The sequence below is a fragment of the Echinococcus granulosus genome (genome assembly GCF_000524195.1).
Source record: "Echinococcus granulosus chromosome Unknown EG_S00005, whole genome shotgun sequence".
NCBI classification, from domain to species: Eukaryota; Metazoa; Platyhelminthes; class Cestoda; order Cyclophyllidea; family Taeniidae; genus Echinococcus; species Echinococcus granulosus.
This window is the reverse complement of record NW_020170385.1, coordinates 2,075,171-2,092,057: the sequence shown is the minus strand read 5'-3', so window position 1 is coordinate 2,092,057 and position 16,887 is coordinate 2,075,171. Positions and strand designations below refer to the sequence as shown.

Sequence of the window (16,887 nt, the reverse complement as noted above, 5' to 3'; positions counted from 1 at the left end):
AATTACTAAAGCTGTGATTGGTACTTGAAATAGTTTAACGACGACCTGATGAAAGTAAGTACATTTTACAAAACATGTGCGAGAATTTTTCACTGCTTATATTTGATCAAAAAAGGGTTTGAAATTCCCAATTCAGGAATGCAAACCCATCGTCGATGGCATTTTTGCCAAAGATGAACTATAAATGAACTTGTAACAGCAAGAATGTGACGAAAGTGGAAATTATTAGTCAGGTATCTTCATCTGAATCGCATCCTTCCAGATACTTCCTACGGTCATTCAGCATTTGAGCCAACGCTGTTTGGATTGAAGCCATAGCGATGGGGCCTTTGTTAGGTAGGCTTTCCGGCTCGTCAGCTCTTTTTACCTAGACGTAATTTCCAACAGAAAAAAAACTCGGGTTGCATTTGACGGGATTGAACTGCCCATTCAACACACTAATTTCCGCGTGATTGGGCTTCGGTGATGAAATAGAGAAATATAAATGAGTGTTATACCTGTCTTAGCTTGGTGACGTCAAACCCCTCAATTGAGTTGAGCAGTTTACCGCGATCATCATTGGCCGGCTGTTGTGATGGTAGTGGTGGTGGTGGTGCAGGTGGTGCAAGTGGTGGTGGTGGTGGTGCAGGTGGTGGTGTTACTGCTGGTGTTGATCGTGTTGACTTCTCCAACTCCGTATAGTTGTGAATTTCTAATGCTTCCTGTACCTGTAAAAAACATAAAGAATTATTTCAATCAGGAGCCAAAGACCTGCATGCCCCATCAAATTTTCGGTAGCGTTCAGAAGTTGTGTTATATGTGTCGTCGTCGGAGGCGAGAACAAACGTGTTGAAGACAAGGCAGCCAGAAATACACGTGCAACCCTTAAACGAGTTTCGCAGGAGCATTAACATTTTTGGTATCGATGGTTGCAGATCAAACATAACCCCTGAAATCTCAAGCAGTGAACTCTCTCAAAACGGAGACAGGAGTAAAGGCTATGGTGCATGATATTTTAGCAACACTTGCACCCACAATCTGCACAAGGAAATGTTAACCATCCCTTTTTCCGCATTTTGCTTGAGAATGCGAATGTGTCCGTATAAGACAAGGAAAATATGATAGTTGATTAAAACACGATGTCTGATTAGACCTTCCTCCTGCTCGCTGTACCACTGGCGCAGGATTTCAACACCCTCTTGCGCATGCTTCAAGGTGGCGCTGGGTTTATCGACACAGCCACCCATCAAGAGTAGGTTCAAGTGAAAACACAGAAAAGCACCTCATTAAGTAACCGATAGTCAAATGAGCATAGTGTGTTACGGAATCAGATTTTTTGGGGGAGGAATAATTTGCTCTTCCAAATAAGTACTCTAACTTATATGCAATCAGAAGTTTAGTTACAAATTATCTGCGAACCTTATGAGCCAGCCACTCTCGATCACTAAAGTGAGACATCCTCACATTTACAAAATTTTATCGCAAATATGCACAGTGGAGGAACATTAATATCGTAGTAAATAAAAATAGGGACTTAAAAATTCCACAAAATTTCAAAGAAAGGCTAAAGTGACCAATATAAGGCTTTTACCTCCGTTACTCCACACTTTTCAATCAGGTTAATGACGGCTGCCATCTCTATTTCAGACTGTGCTTTTAGTCCGAGTACCTCAAGCAGCTCCTTGGCCAATTCTTTGGTTTGCGCTTCGATTCTCAAGCCCTTTCCATTAGAATCCATGCCGACGTGCTCGATGTGCTTGAAACCACTCTGGTCAAACTTTACATTGGCCTATAGAGCATCATTTGCCATTTAACAGACTAAAAGCAATAGAGGCACTGGTATAACTATCAACAAAGTTGTACTCACCTGATTCTCATTTCGAAGATGTCCCTAAAAATTAAAAAAACAACAGACTTGAGCAGTGGAATATATGAATTTTGAGACTGCAGACTCCTGGAATAGTTTATATGAGCCGCAACAAGCCAAGTAATTTCGCTTACCGCTACCCTTTCAGCTACTCCGTGAATCCCCTGTAATAAAAAAAGAATAAAGTAACGAATGCCTCACCACGAAAACCAGGCCTAATATTGCCAAAAATATTTAAGTTTATCGTTTCTTGTTATAAGTTTAAACACCTTGCACTTCTAAGCACTTATTTGGTAAAATACGCAAATTGCAGGCGTCATAATGTCATAATTCAGAATAGCTGTACCATTAATTTTGCATCTCATTTCATTAAAATACACATTAATAAAACCTTACTCTTTTTGCTTTATACATCAAAGCAGCAAACCTCCCATTTTGGGCGGGAGGAGGATTTATTTTGGCCTGAACAAAAGTAAATAAGTCATTTGCTTCCTTGGGGCAAGCAAAGGCCAAGCCGAGAGGGCAAACCACACCATGGAATAAGTGAAATTGAGGTGTACATTGTTGGTATTCCATCTCTTTATACAAGTCTGTCTTGATTAGTTTTCTACCCTCCTGAAATCGCATAAGTAACAATAAGCAAATGGGTAGAGAACGGCATAATTTAGTCAGATAATCTATATCTTAAGTTAATTGAACAAATACAACTTAGCATGCACATACTTCCTTGATGTGCAATTACCTTAAGGAAAGACACAAAACTGTGCAGCCGAAGGGCAAGTGCACGAATGCTTCTTGTAAATTTCAAGTAAAAAAACGCTTTCTCAAATTTTGCACAACGTTTATTTCCCTTCTTCAGAACCACCGGTTTTCCTTACCTAAGGACTGATTTGCAACTGTACACTTCAGACCCCAAAGATCTGAGAAAATCAACATTCTCAGAAAAAAAAGTTAAAAGATTATTTAAAAAATAGAGTTGTATCAAATGTTATTCAGCTCAGTTTTGTCTAAAATAAAGGGACTCTAAAAAGTGCGTGTTTCAGTAATAAAATTTAGCACACAAACTCAGCATTAATACAACACCAATGTGTAAAAGTGCAGTGGGAGTCAGAAGCAACAATATTGCCCTAGTTTAGAGAATACTCGGTAGACTTTTTATAATGTATTGTCCATCTCCACATCACAAAGGGTCCGGCCAAAACATGTATTCCAAAATAGTCCATCTTTAAAAAAAACCATGCAATTTGAGACCTGGTTTCGTCTTTTTATGATAGATCAGATTAAGTTTTCAGTGTATGACAGAGAGCGGCGAAATAAAAAGGACATTTTTACCAAACGACTGCGACGGAACTCGAGTCGTATTACTAACTGAACTTCAAAATTCGCTGAAAAGACCGAAAAATCATATTAAAAAGGTTTAGGTAAGATATATTTATGTTTGTAAAAGCATCTATTACGCCTACAAATTGTGATCAGCCCATAAAGCCAATTCAATAAATAAAAGAGCAAAATCGATATCCTCCCACCCATATTATCAAACATTTGCCAATAAGTGTTTTAAAATTATCAAAAGGTATTTGTTATTGCATTGAAAGGCTAGAACTCACTTTTTTGCCGTAGAAACAAATTGACACAACGTTTAGGACAAAAAGTTCTTCGAGTGTAACAACTCCAGAGGAAACTAGAATCCAACTCTGATACGCTGCCTTGTAAAGACGCGCAACGCAAGACACTTTAACTCTGCTGTTAAAAGAAACCAAATTCTCAAAATAACGCTTCTCATCAGGCGTCATGAGTGCAGAGGTAATCATATTGATCTGCAGAAAGCAAACAAAAACAACTAGCCTTTTAAAGAACAAAAAAACAACTTTGTTTATTTTTTTACAAATGTTACAACATGAAAACGTTTCTGCCTAAGTGATTAATACAATTGTGCTAAAAACTCAACAACGATCGTAAATGCCACAACAGCGTTGAGGCAGAAAAAGTGAGTTAAACAGTATGTCTTATTGCAAAATTTTTTTGCCTTATAATAAAAACTAAGTGAAAATGCCGTTTTATAAAATAAGTAGACAATTGCGCAATAATTGAGTCGCAGACACAAGCAACCGATTCAAAGGCAGAGTTGGAATGCCGCTCATTACACTAAGGTCAAATTGCCTGCTAGTATTCAGTATAACAAAAGCGGTGGTCAACAAAGGATCTACAAAAGGGATTTAACGAAACTGGTAAATTTTGTTTTTCTGTCTTAACCAAAATTTTAATAAAGATAAATTTAATTTGCTTCATTATTATGCGTCTATTATCAGTAGTCTTAGATGACATACATAACCTTGAGAGTGATTACTGCTTAATTGCACCGCAAAGCTAAAAAAATAACTTTAAGACTTACCCGCCTAATTTGAATCAGTGTGACCTCTGACATACCTTCGTGGATGAGCTCACAGGACATCTCCGAAGAGGAGGCTGCTTTATACGATCGGCAGATCCGATTGTGGGGTTTGGAAGCACAAGCTAAATTAAAGAAAGCAAAGCTACTTCTCATTGGACTTCCACCTGTCTCCGGCGAAATCATCAAAAACATTGTTCTTTGTGGAGTTGACACGTTAACATTGTGTGACGATAAAGTAGTTGATCAAAGCGATATCGAACAATGTTTTTTATATGAAGGACGTCATGTAGGACAGATGGTAGTCCTTACGTTCTTATCTACTTCTTTGAAAGAGGAATATTTCGGCAATGAAGAGGGCGCGAGCTCTCAATGAAGTGGTTAATATCAGATGCGAGAAAATTACGAGTCCAGACTTCCTCACAAAAGAATACCAGGATTATGATGAAGTAATAATTGCGGTGGAAGGAGCATTTAAGCACTGGACTGATTATGCTATGAAGTTTACTAGTCGACCAAATAGGCCGAAAATACACTGTGTTATGTCCTTTGGGATGCATGCAGTCGGCTTTGCTGACCTTGGTTGCTACACCCACGATGGGTCTGCTCAATATCTTTTCTCACCTCTGTAGAGACGATTGTAGGCAGATCCGGAATCCCAAACCTGCCACGGACAGTCCCCTTCCTGCCGCACCCAACGGAAACAAAAATTGGTCGGTAAGTCTGTCGTTTCCTTTTCATGTAATTGGACTTTATGCATCGTTTTCTGACACCACTTTCATATTTAGACTGTTGAATACCCTTCTTTGAAGACCTTCTTCGAAGTTAACTGGCATGTTAACACAAACGCGCCATTGGTGGCTAAACGAATGCCGAAAGGATTTTATCTTACACGACGTAGGCTATGTGTATTTCGACTGTGTGAAAAATGTGCTGGTTCCCTTTTGTAGAATTTTATTATTTTAGTTATTTCAGAGCTCAATTGTCCCATATCCACTCAAAATCTTAAGGAAATTTGGCCTCGGGTCGCAGAAAATCTCGGTGTTCCGACGTCACTATTGTCGGATGATGACTTTGAGTAGTAGCTCTTGCATAATTACAACTCGTTGCTTGTATTCTTCTTACGCACTTTTCATTCACAGATCCTGCTGTGGGCCTTCACTCGTCGCAATAAATGCCATCATCGGTGGAATTATATCGCAAGAAATCGTTCAGGTGATTGATCTCCGCTTTCATGTTTTGCTATTGAGCTTGATGGTGTTTATCATGCTGTTAATTTTTCATCTTCGGTTCCATGTGTGACTAAGCACCTGTTTTTTAGGACTTGTCTCACAAGGGTGAACCGAGAGGCAATTGGTACTTTGTGGACGGAAGATCGTGCGAAGTGACTGTTCTGTGGCTCCCAAAACGTCCTTAGCTGTATTGCATTTCGTCCTAATTACAATTTCGCACCAAAAATAGGGCCATCTTAAATGGTCGACTTGTTTTTTATTCAATCTGTGCACCCCAGGCATCACCAGCCACAAATAGGGCAGGTGCGTTAGCTACTTCTCTCTTAAAAGTTTGCATCAGCGATCTTTCGACGGTAACCGCCAGCTTTGAAATGGATAGGGGCATGGCAAATGAAAGTGGGGCCTCTTAAGTGCATATTTTGGATGTCAGTGATGCTCGTGCCGGACTCGACCCGCGAAGGCAAGAAATCACTAGGCAAAAATTACAGACAGTCACCGCTACTGATGATGGCTTGATGCACTAATTGTGTGCAATTTACTGGATTGTAATGCTTTGAATTATCCCAGCTAGATGCTATGCGACAGTTCAAACCTAAGCACACATCAGCTGCATACCGTTATGCAGGAATTAGGGCTAGACGGACAGCATAATAAATGAGCATTGTGAATCACTGCATATTAACTCGCTTCATATAATACACAATTTCCGAAGCTGTACACATCTCTCCAAAAGAGCCACTTCTCAATTACCCGGCGTGTAGTGAATTCCATTCATACTCGCCGTCTCAGTTGCTACAGCGTTAGTACTTCTGTCGGCATTGCTGGGTACACCGTTTTCATCAGCAGTAACATATTTGCTATTCTCTTCCACCTCCTGCTCCTCCTCATCGTCATCGTCGGAGTGTTCGTGGAGCATTGCCCATTTGTTGGCGAAGGCGAGCAGCTTGCGGTTCGGCTGCTCGGCGGCAGTGTCGGGGAAAATGTACTCAACATACTCCTCCCAACCACTGCCAGCGCCACCCTCCTCCACTCGACGGCTGCGCACCACTCGCTGCGGCTCGAAACCCGCCACCTCTTTCTGCGTCTCCTCATCCCCATACTCCTCCTATAGTGCATATAAAGACGCTACTGAATGGTTTAGGAAGTGGGTTCTTTTTTTCATCAATTCCGCAATGTCAATAGTGGATACACTTTTCACCCTCACTTTTAAGCGCATTTGTCGGACTAACCTATTACTAGATTACAGTTGAGAGACTAGCCTCGCAGTGTAGCATTTCCTTTTCTCTCTTCCTCTCGACGGACAAGTTGTGGTGAGAATGATTGCATTAAGTGTAATCTATTCATAAATAGCGGAGGGAGTTAAGTGATTACTCCCAAGTATACTACACCAGTAAATTCACCTCGAATGTTTTCCACTCCTCAATGAGTTGGACGCGCTGCTCCTTTTCATTGGCCTTGCAAAGAGCCACATTAGCCTCGCGATAGACGGCGCGAGCGCGCTCGATGGCCGCCCGCGCTTCTTGCTCATTGGCTACAGTGGTGGCACCAGAAAATCTCTCGTTTTCTTCCTCCTCCGCCACAGAGTTCTGCGCGCACAGTTCGAAATTTGCCATACTTAGCCAAACCTACAAATAATAGACCCCAAAAAAGCCCAACCATTACTCACACACGATTAACTGCTTGTTTATATGGGGACATTACCTATTAATTATGACTACCATGGAGCCCTACATCCATAGAAACAACTAATCTTGTACCAAGTATTTCAATAATGAAGTAAGCCGTGACGTATTACCGTGTCATTTACTCAGGATAGCGATGGATTAGATGTCAGTGTCGGGAGCTAAAAGACCATTCCCTTTCTTACTTTAACGTGATTCGTCTTTTCCATAAGACGGCGATAGAGGACACGCGCACGATCCCACTCGCGCTGCTCGATCTCGTAGTCGATGTATGCCTTCCAGAGAATCTCGGGCATATCCAAAAGCGGTTGCGAAATCGCCAATTCATAAATAGCACGAGCTCGCTCCACCTCATCCAACAGAGCCTCCATTTCTGCATACTACGTTACAAAGCAAATTCAATGCAGCAAAAAAAGTAATACAACCTCCAATAGTCTCGGAAAAACCATAGGATTTACCGTTGCAAAAATTGTTCAGTTCAATAAGTACGCACTAAAGTAACTTCGTTCTATCCAAGGGATTTAAAAAGCACTAAACGCGAGTGAACAGTTTATGCATGTCTCACGACAAACCAAGGCCACGCTCATATTTTCACCACGTTCGTAGAATCACAAAACGAGTGTACCGGTAAACTTTACATGAATTAAATTAGCAAAGCAGGCGCGGAGTAAGAGACCGAAATACTCTGCAGTCTGTTGCAATACTACCAGTTCCACCTTAACCATGGAAAATCAACTGAGAAAAAAGTGTTATTCATACCTAGCTTTTGTAGCGTAAGAAGCGACGCCTAAAAAACTTACACGCATCCAGGTTGTGCAGCTCTCCGATGAGAATTCCAGAAATTTTCCATAAAGTTTACGACAGCGATCGAATTCGCGCAGCTGGATCTCCAATTCAATATACCCTCGAAAGAGTTTAGCCTTGGGACACTTGCCGAGCGCTGAACCCTGAAAAGCGATATTCACTAATTCACAGAGAAATCTTCAATGCGGGTGTGAATTGAAGTAAAAGCCATTGCGCACCAATAACTTGCGAGCGCTTGTCAGCTGCTTCTGACGAATCTCAAACTTCGCCGCATACAGCCACATTTTGGCGAACGTGAACTTTCGATGGGGAATAAGACGGAGGGCAAAGTTATAAACCTCACGAGTTCTCTCTACATCTCCCACTACCAACTCTTCATAGAGAGCATAATTTATCCACAGGTAAATATATCGACGCCAGTAGCGTTTCTCCTGAAACCGAAATTACATATTATTCATTAACGTTCTTGATCCTCGCATTCAGAGCTCAAGAAAATCACGAGAAGCTACCATTTAGCACGTTGGAATATTGTAAAGGTCAGAAACTCATCTCCGTTACCTTAATGGGGGGAAAATTCGCGACTGCTCGTTCGTACAGCTCTCGTGTTTGCTCGACCGAGCCTTCCTCCTCCATTAGGCGAACGTAATCAAACCAGACATCGTAGTTATGAGGATTCGCTTCCACCTCCTAAAAATATTTTAGAATGAATACATTTACTTCAAGGAATTCATATGACGTGATCATGACATAATCCACACGAATAGGTAAATTTGTAATTTAAAAACTAAAAACATTAGCTTACTGACTCATACTGGAATTTTCGTTTGTTAAGGATGACTCCCTCAATCGCAAGACGATCACCATACTTCTTCTCGTGCAATGTGAACGCCTTATAAATTTCAGGGCATTCATTGGATGGAAGATTATCGAGAGCATATTTGTATATGACTCTAGCACGGTCGTGCTAAGACCAAGCAAACAGGACCAATTAGCAAGAAAAACGTGTGAACGCAAAATAAGATAGCCTACCTCTTTCTGCCTCTCTTCAAACCTAGCAAATTCGATGAGCAAACGAGCCTGTGGATTGTCGCTTCCATAAAACCCAACAGCCCTTTCAAACACTTTCCGGGCTGAATTAATATAACCATTCCTTTCCTCGAATTTGGCATATTTTACCCAATTCTTGGGTTCAGGATTGACCAGGACGAAACGTTCATAAATCAATCGAGCACGTTGCAGCTCTTTATATCGTAATTCAAAGTTGATGTAAGCGTGCCACGCCTGCTCTTCTGGTTCCCACTCCATCCACCGTTCAAATACTTGGCGAGCTCCTGCGATGTTACCCAGCAATTCCTCCATGTAGGTATACTTATACCAAAATTGGTTGGCTCTTGGAATCAATGTAACAGCTCTATCCCAAAGGTTGCGCGCATGATTCACTTGTTTGTTCCTCATTTCCATGTCAGCGTACTTAAGCCACAGTCCTATATTACGAAAGTCCACATCAAGCGCGCGCTCGAAAATGGAACGTGCTCTATAAATAGGGAATTGAAACTAAAATGTCAGCATGTAAAACAGCTATCAAGTGATACAGAGACCTAATAGATAAATTGGATAAAGTGTTAGGCAAGCAGCTAAATTTACACTTTCACTAGCTAATTAAGAAGCATACAGAGCGCAAAAATCAAAAAGCACAAAACACGAAAATTAAACCAACCTCTGCAATTCCCCCTGACTTTCCTCGAATTTTGCATACTTAATCCAATTTTGCATGGCAAGTCGGTTCTTTCGAATATTGTCTTCATAATCCTTGCGTTTTCGAAGTTGAAAATCCCGCAATTCAGCAAGATTTGTGATTTTTTGGGTCGGGGCCACCGGGGCAACCTCAAGTTCCCTATTCTTGGCCTCTCTGAGAATTTGCTCGGCGGTAATTTGTATCGGAGCAGGGGTTTTATTTTTCACCTCAACGTAAAAGGTCAAGTTTATTGAACTACCTTAGCAAACTTTGCTCTCTTTGTCCGATCTAAAGACGCCTGATCACCAACAGGGTCATTGGAGGCCATCACTACCCGCCAAGTGCAGCTCACAACCAAGTCACCAGCCTCTTTGTCTGGCGCGCCATAAACTAAAATAATAAGCCTTGAAAAATCTTATTCTGTGTAAATGCATGAAGCACCGCCAAAACACTCTGAATATTTAACATTTAAAATCAAAAAATGTTGCAGAGCATTTTACTGTGATGACAATTTTTAAATGTTATTGTCTTTTTCTTAAAAAAACAAAAGAGAATAAATAATATTTTTGTGGAAATGCATTTTTTTGTTTTGACTTATTATTCACACTGCGCCGCATTACAGGATGTCGGCATTGGGTTTGCATAGATGTAGGATCTTGTCGGCGCGTCTTTTATCCACCTCTCGATGTACTTTTAATTCCTCAGCTGTTCTTGGAAATTACAAAATTGTTTCAAAGACACCCGAGGATGATTCCATGGTCGAAGGCGTTGATACGCTTGCACGCAAGCTTTTGCTGACTGAGATCATAAAGGGCTTCGGTATCACTCTTGGGTACATGCTGAAGGAGCCGGCAACTATCAACTACCCCTTTGAAAAAGGTCCCCTTAGTCCCCGATTTCGTGGAGAACACGCACTTCGTCGTTACGGTAGTGGTGAGGAACGTTGCATTGCATGCAAGTTATGTGAGGCTATTTGCCCCGCCCAGGCTATAACTATTGAAGCTGAACCTAGAGAAGACGGCAGCCGACGTACGACTCGTTATGACATAGATATGACTAAGTGCATATACTGTGGTTTCTGCCAAGAAGCTTGTCCTGTTGATGCCATTGTTGAGGTACGCTCTGCTGTAGTTGTGTAGAGCTAAAGTAGATAGTAAGACGAAAAACTCTTTGGTCATATCTCCAGGCTCTTTCTGAATTTAGCTAAATAGTGACTTTAGGGGGTTGTTCGTATTACAAACTGATTTACTTTTTATATGTTTGTCCTGATGTTTTCAAATTGATTCTCTCGAAGTTATTTGCATGTGCTTCGTCGTTATTTAGAGTTGGGTTTGTAAAAGTATCTTGATCGTATTTTTTCCTTCAATTACATTAGGGTCCCAATTTCGAGTTTTCGACGGAAACCCACGAGGAGCTTTTATACAATAAGGAGAAACTTTTGGAAAACGGAGACCGGTGGGAAGTGGAAATAGCTGCAAATATCAATGCAGACTATCTCTATCGCTAAGACTGTACTACATTTATCTTTATACTTTGTAGGGATTGTTTCCCATTTGGTGGCAACAGTTTGGTACTGATGTATCATTTTTTTGTTTAATTCTAGTCACTAGTGCTTAACGGCCTTCTTAAGTTGCTTTTGACCTCGTCTAGTTGGTTCTGATGTACTTTGTGCAGCCATTCTACAAGACAGTTTGTCGGTTGTGTAGAGTTTGATTGGTTTCTTCCCACGTCCTGCAAGTTGCATCGCGGACCAGATGTACCCGTATTATACGGGATCCAAGCGACCAGTTCACAATGAATTCTTTAAACCAGTCTAGCTGTCAAGGCTTGGTGGATAGTGGTTGTCTCAGCGGGTCGTGTGATGCTCTGCCTGGCGGTGCTATCATCTGATAAAGTTGATGTAAGTTCTACTACCAAGTACCTAAGTAGGTTGTAGTGAGTTGATATCGCCGCTGGTGCCGAAGGATTTTAGGCCACTTAAAAATACGGCGCGGGGCTACGTGGAGTAATCCAATGAGCCTGACTTCACAGGTAGATTGGACGGACCTTATTCTTTTATTTGCTAAAATCTGGGTTGAATTGGATAGTTTAAACCCTGGTCTCGGAGACCTTGCACATGTCAGTTGGAGGTACACTGAAGCAAACCCTTCTTAGTATTCGAAATGGCTAAGCTGTGATTTGCGTTATTAGATGATAATATTGCGTCTATAGTGTTAAGAAAGGGGCTTTACTGTTCCCATTGGAGGTGTGCTTTTTTACTGGGAAGAAATGGTGTTATGGGCATATAGCAACGCCCCAAACATGCGCAGGGTCAGGTTCCAGAACCCACTGGGGATCAGAAAAAGTCGCAGATGCTTGGTACGATTCTAGAACAAGATACCTGGGTAGGATACTAAGCATGGTCTAGAGTACCTTAATCCCATGTAAAGGTTGGTTTAATGCACTACCCCTAAAAAAATAATGGTTAGCGTAAAACTAGAGTATAATATAGGCTAGTGGCTATTTGCCACACTAGCACAATTACAGTACAGCGGGCAAATGTTGTTCGTGCTGTAAACTAATTCGATGGCCCTCTTTTTTTGCACTTGCAGTAAGGTGAAACCAAGCAATGGATGCTACTGTAAGCGTAATGACTTGCGTTTCTGCTTCTTTGTCAGAATGGACACTTCGTGTTCCATAGAAGTTAAATATGTTAGCCCCTTATAGGAATTTCGCAAATCTCGAAGCGCGGGTGCACGGAGCATTACTGTACTATTTTTACTAAGCCCAGGCTTGCCACTGGGGTGTTTGCTTATTTTGTGACCGTCCAATCACTTATGAGCCCACGGTGAAGGCAATATGTTTCCTGTTTCAAAGGATTTGTTTGTTTTGCTCGAAGTGTCTTTGAAACACATGTTTCATTTACTCTAGGTTCTGACCATTGAAAATAAAGTCTTCCATCATCTGTGCAAATGGACAGTTCTAAATGCACTCACTCGTCTTCACCACTAGGCAATTCTTACAATGTTAACTACTTTTTTACAGAGGGTTGTACTTGGCCATAGCCAAGTGGGTCTTTTTGGCACAGCATGGGGTCCTTCAAGACATGGGCTGGTGATTCACCACCTAACAGGCGCTCCGTGACACAAGCTTGGCATTTCCAACCGTCTGGTCGCTGCTTCACGCTCCTGTACTTGTAAAGGGGCGATGAAGATTAGAGTTGAACAATCGGGACCGAAAAATTCACCTTTATCTCGAAACGCATAATGAGATATTACGCAGAGTCGTGACGCAATGGACAACGCTGGTTTCAGTGTAAGTTAATTTTTACATAATCCGATGTAATACGATTCAAAATTGCCAGTATTCTCTAGTAGGTATTTAATCGCTTGAGTGGACAATCAAATTCGTCAGGCCTACGACAGATGCACAGTAAATTAGGTGTGCATAAGGGAATCCTGGCTTAAATCTTGATCTTTACCAAACAATGCCTATCTACTAAAATACCCCCATTGCATTAATGTATTTTCTACCAGATAAAAATCGCTTTTTACGCATGTCCCAAAGATAAGCTCCGATCATTTGTGTAGCTACTTATTCTTTGTTCCGTTCAAATGAAATGGAATTTGCCAAAATACTTATTCTTGCTTAATCCTTTGGTGGAAAAGAGGAGCTTTAGAGTTCCCTCAGTATCAAGTAGTTTTAACTGGTTGTGCAGAACTACAAAGGACGTATTGGTAAGGCGTGCTGAGTTAGAAGGCTTAAATGCCTCGGACTGTTGTTTAAGCGGGCTATTTCATAAAAATATGCTTTTATTTGTACTAATTCCCAAAATTCCTCTCGTGGTTACTTCCAGTTGCAGTTCCAAAAGTGAAATAAAAGTTCGATGAGATAAAAGCTGCCATCGAGTTTATGGGTTTACATGGGAAAGTGTGCGCAAAGTGATACGGCGTCGTAGTCCGCATTTTCCTCAACTCGGTTGCGCCTTCCCGAAATGTACCCTTACAAAGGAGGTACCGCACCACAACTGGTAAATAACATTTGACTACGTTATCAGCCACTTGTAATGCAACGAAAGCTGAACCAACTAACCACCAGGTGTGAGATTAAATGGAGTTCGCCCAATCGCTTCAGTTCTTCCGACAGGTCTGGTTCAAATTTTGCTGGGATCTAAGCTACCCTATTTGTAGGGTCGAAGAAGATTAATTTGTTTTCCCCAAGCCAAATCAGTTGGATTTGGTTGTGTTCCATCTTTTTGCACCAACACATTGAAAATGTTGGCAAATGGAATCACTGAAAGTAGATGTATACACCCAAGACTCAAAGTAATGCGTATTAAGGCAGTAATGGTTCTCTTAACGTATATGTATTTCAAATATAAGCAAGATCTAATCAACCTCTTTCAAGCACAACTATTGCTTTTGCCTCTGATCACTCAGATGGTAAAGTTAAGCATGTTACACACATTTCCCATTTTCCTACTAACAAATCGGGAAATACTGTTTGTGTTGCGCTTGTTGACAAACAAAGTTTAGGCCAGAAACACATGTTAGGTTTCTGCAGATCCACACTAACATAATCATATTCAACCAATTAGTACAGGCGGTTTGTAACAAAATGATATAAAATACTTACATATATACAGACATACATACAGCGTTATGAGGTTTAGGCTAAGAACGTAGCAATTTTGTGCATTCCACATATTTTTGCGAAGTGTCAATTTATGAGACCTGAGAGTGTGCTAATTGCTTAATAATATCTGTTTTGAAAAGAAAGATTCACCCTGTTTTTAATCAATCAGCAGTGAACAAGGCGACCTATGATGATAAGCCTACTCTACTCAAACCTGCACAGTTCGTTTCCGAGCCATGGCTACCATTTAAGAACTCACCAGTGTATCATTTTGCGTTCATCTCTATCTATACTCAGGACGTTCCATTTCTCCGGATTGCATATTTGACTTATTCATCACGTCTAAAAGATTTTTCTTGTAAAGTTTACGTCACAAATACGCTGAAAAAGAAGCGACATCATATGTGTTATTCAGTGTTCAGAAACATTAATGCCCTTTTGACTTTCCCCTAAGGGTGTCGTGAAGCCGTTTGCTGACACGTGCCACTACCTTGACTGGCTTGAACGCCAGCTTTGTTGACAGCGACCATAATGCCATCAGTACCACTTGTGCAACTGAATCAGCTGCTTCCTAACGCTTGTTAACAAAACAGACATTCATAAATAACGTCTCCTTACTTACTCTCGCTTCCAACACCTCGGGTTGTGGGTCTTGCAGTTATCTATAACATGCTGTTAAGACTCTCCCTCAATGAGAGGCTTCTTTATAAAACATGTATGTCTGATATGATTATCCACATCTTCCTTTACTCAGCTTACTTTGAAATCAAAATTTCATCTAATGGCACCAATTGGTCGATTTAATATTGCCTTAAAAGTAACAATTACCTATCCTTAACCAAATGAAAATGTTGCATTCAAATTAGGACGATCAGACAATTCTTGCCAGTTGAAAAAAGATGTTTTATTTAATATTAGTATATTCAATTGGAAATCCAGCATGGTTTCCTGGGTCTTTTAACATCAAATACTCCGCTGCAGCTAATGCTTTTGCCTTACTGACGGCTTTTATTTGCCCTGTCGGATGTCGACGCATTTCTGAATGGAGTACGTAAAGCCTAAATTATTGGGCGTTTTACGGCTTTGCGTCGACCGAAGTGACTTTTACACGAGTTTTGTGACTCACCGTCCAATTGTTAGTTTTTTTGCACTTTCCAGAGGTGGAAATGCCATTAACTGTCAATTCGCTAGTGGAGTAATCTGACTCCTAAGTGCAGATTTCATTACGCTGGTTGTTATCCCGACCAGTTGCAATTAAAGGTCAGTGTTTCATAAGTTAAATAGGGTGTCTGAAACATACATCAGGTTGAATTTCCTTTACACTACTTAAAATGTTTTCGGTTTCAGTAGCGCTCAGAATTAAAAGTGAACAAAAACATCAGCAGCAAGACAAGCTAGTCATTTGTTTACAGATTTTACTGTTTTTTGCTCTGCGATAGAAGTGGTAATAGGTTCGAAAGTTTGTTTTAGAGAGATTTTCTTGTTGACTCCGTGGTAAAATGAAGGCGCATAAACGTCTTGGTGCGACGCCTAGCCTCGTCGTAGCACTTGGATCCTGTTAATTTAAAAATACGATTTTTGTGCGACGTTCGGAAATGCAGTGATTGAACGTTTTAAGCGATATTCTAATCCATTAAATTTGTTCCAATTAAAAATTAAACTGGACTCGCAACCTGACGAATAAATAGAGAATGGTGCTTTACTTAATTTTGATGTGCCGTGAAGGTATCCCTTCTTGCATCATACTGCCTATTTTTAATGTGGTCCTTATTCTTACCCTCAGCTGACCATATTCCTTATGCCTTGGGCGCCTGTATACGAGGACCTTTCAAAACATCGTCGCATAAAACATAAATAAAATGGCTAACTGCCTCACAGGCTTGTCTGCCTCTACTACTACTTGCTTATGTCTGACTAGGATGTGCAGAAGTTTCGCTCATGCGATGCGCGTACACGTGTACTATACATGGCACGGGTTTGATTGGGACAGGGGGTAAGTACTTTTTATCCCTGTAGTAAACACAAAGCTGCCTCATACTATCAGGTTTGTTGAACGATTCACTCAGTGCCAGATTACAATCCTCGCAATATCCCACTCCTAGTCTTCTCTCTTTGTGGTAGTTTCACCAAACGAATTTAATACTGCATAGAAGTAGGGTCCGATGGCAAATATCTGGAGCCTTCAAGAGAAACGCATTAAAATAAGGCTTTTAAGAACTTTTATCTCCTATATTTAAGATGACAAAATATGAGGACCCATATTTTGCTAAATGCTGATAATGAAGACACTTCTAATGCACTGCTGGCTTCAACCGTTCTTTGCTACACCTAATATTCTCTGAAACTTTTGGAATAGTAAAAAAATTGGCGTGGGGTACTACATTATTCAACCACTGTATCCACACAGGAAATGGAAAATGCGGTTATCCAGGAACTTTCAATTTTACATGGTTTTGTGGCCCGTTCTAACCAGCTCTTGCAGTAAAAGGAGTGGTGAATAAATAATGTGCAAACACGTCTGTGGATAGTTTTGCGAATGATAATTCAAATTTCCCTTTTTAATATATGCTGAAGAAAGAAGTAAG

The 16,887-nt window shown here is 40.8% G+C and overlaps 4 protein-coding genes across 4 annotated transcripts in view; 2 read left to right on the top strand and 2 right to left on the bottom strand. All coding sequences in view use genetic code 11, as the record gives it.

Moving 5' to 3' along the window:
• The window catches only part of EGR_01485 (hypothetical protein), a gene marked incomplete at both ends in the record, with an annotated part of 5,258 nt that extends 1,087 nt beyond the window's left edge, over positions 1-4,171 (bottom strand). The window contains 8 exons of the mRNA XM_024490734.1: positions 498-707; positions 1,847-1,870; positions 1,981-2,010; positions 2,243-2,529; positions 2,570-2,640; positions 2,725-2,783; positions 3,454-3,691; positions 4,068-4,171. Coding sequence (XP_024355058.1) covers positions 498-707; positions 1,847-1,870; positions 1,981-2,010; positions 2,243-2,529; positions 2,570-2,640; positions 2,725-2,783; positions 3,454-3,691; positions 4,068-4,171 — 1,023 coding nt within the window. The remainder of the gene's footprint in view (positions 1-497; positions 708-1,846; positions 1,871-1,980; positions 2,011-2,242; positions 2,530-2,569; positions 2,641-2,724; positions 2,784-3,453; positions 3,692-4,067) is intronic.
• A 110-nt stretch (positions 4,172-4,281) lies between these two features.
• Positions 4,282-5,652, top strand: EGR_01484 (SUMO-activating enzyme subunit; the record flags this gene model as incomplete). The annotated part of the gene is made up of 7 exons (XM_024490733.1): positions 4,282-4,536; positions 4,571-4,836; positions 4,868-4,952; positions 5,024-5,132; positions 5,211-5,286; positions 5,378-5,450; positions 5,557-5,652. 7 exons carry the CDS (start codon positions 4,282-4,284, stop codon positions 5,650-5,652), a joined length of 960 nt encoding a protein of 319 aa, XP_024355057.1.
• A 557-nt stretch (positions 5,653-6,209) lies between these two features.
• Positions 6,210-10,016, bottom strand: EGR_01483 (Crooked neck-like protein; the record flags this gene model as incomplete). Its single annotated transcript, XM_024490732.1, has 10 exons — positions 6,210-6,572; positions 6,868-7,092; positions 7,335-7,529; positions 7,950-8,096; positions 8,172-8,384; positions 8,512-8,640; positions 8,756-8,917; positions 8,983-9,487; positions 9,671-9,915; positions 9,948-10,016. 10 exons carry the CDS (start codon positions 10,014-10,016, stop codon positions 6,210-6,212), a joined length of 2,253 nt encoding a protein of 750 aa, XP_024355056.1.
• Positions 10,017-10,311: 295 nt separating this feature from the next.
• Positions 10,312-11,195, top strand: EGR_01482 (NADH dehydrogenase [ubiquinone] iron-sulfur protein 8; the record flags this gene model as incomplete). The annotated part of the gene is made up of 2 exons (XM_024490731.1): positions 10,312-10,803; positions 11,064-11,195. 2 exons carry the CDS (start codon positions 10,312-10,314, stop codon positions 11,193-11,195), a joined length of 624 nt encoding a protein of 207 aa, XP_024355055.1.
• Positions 11,196-16,887: the final 5,692 nt, after the last annotated feature.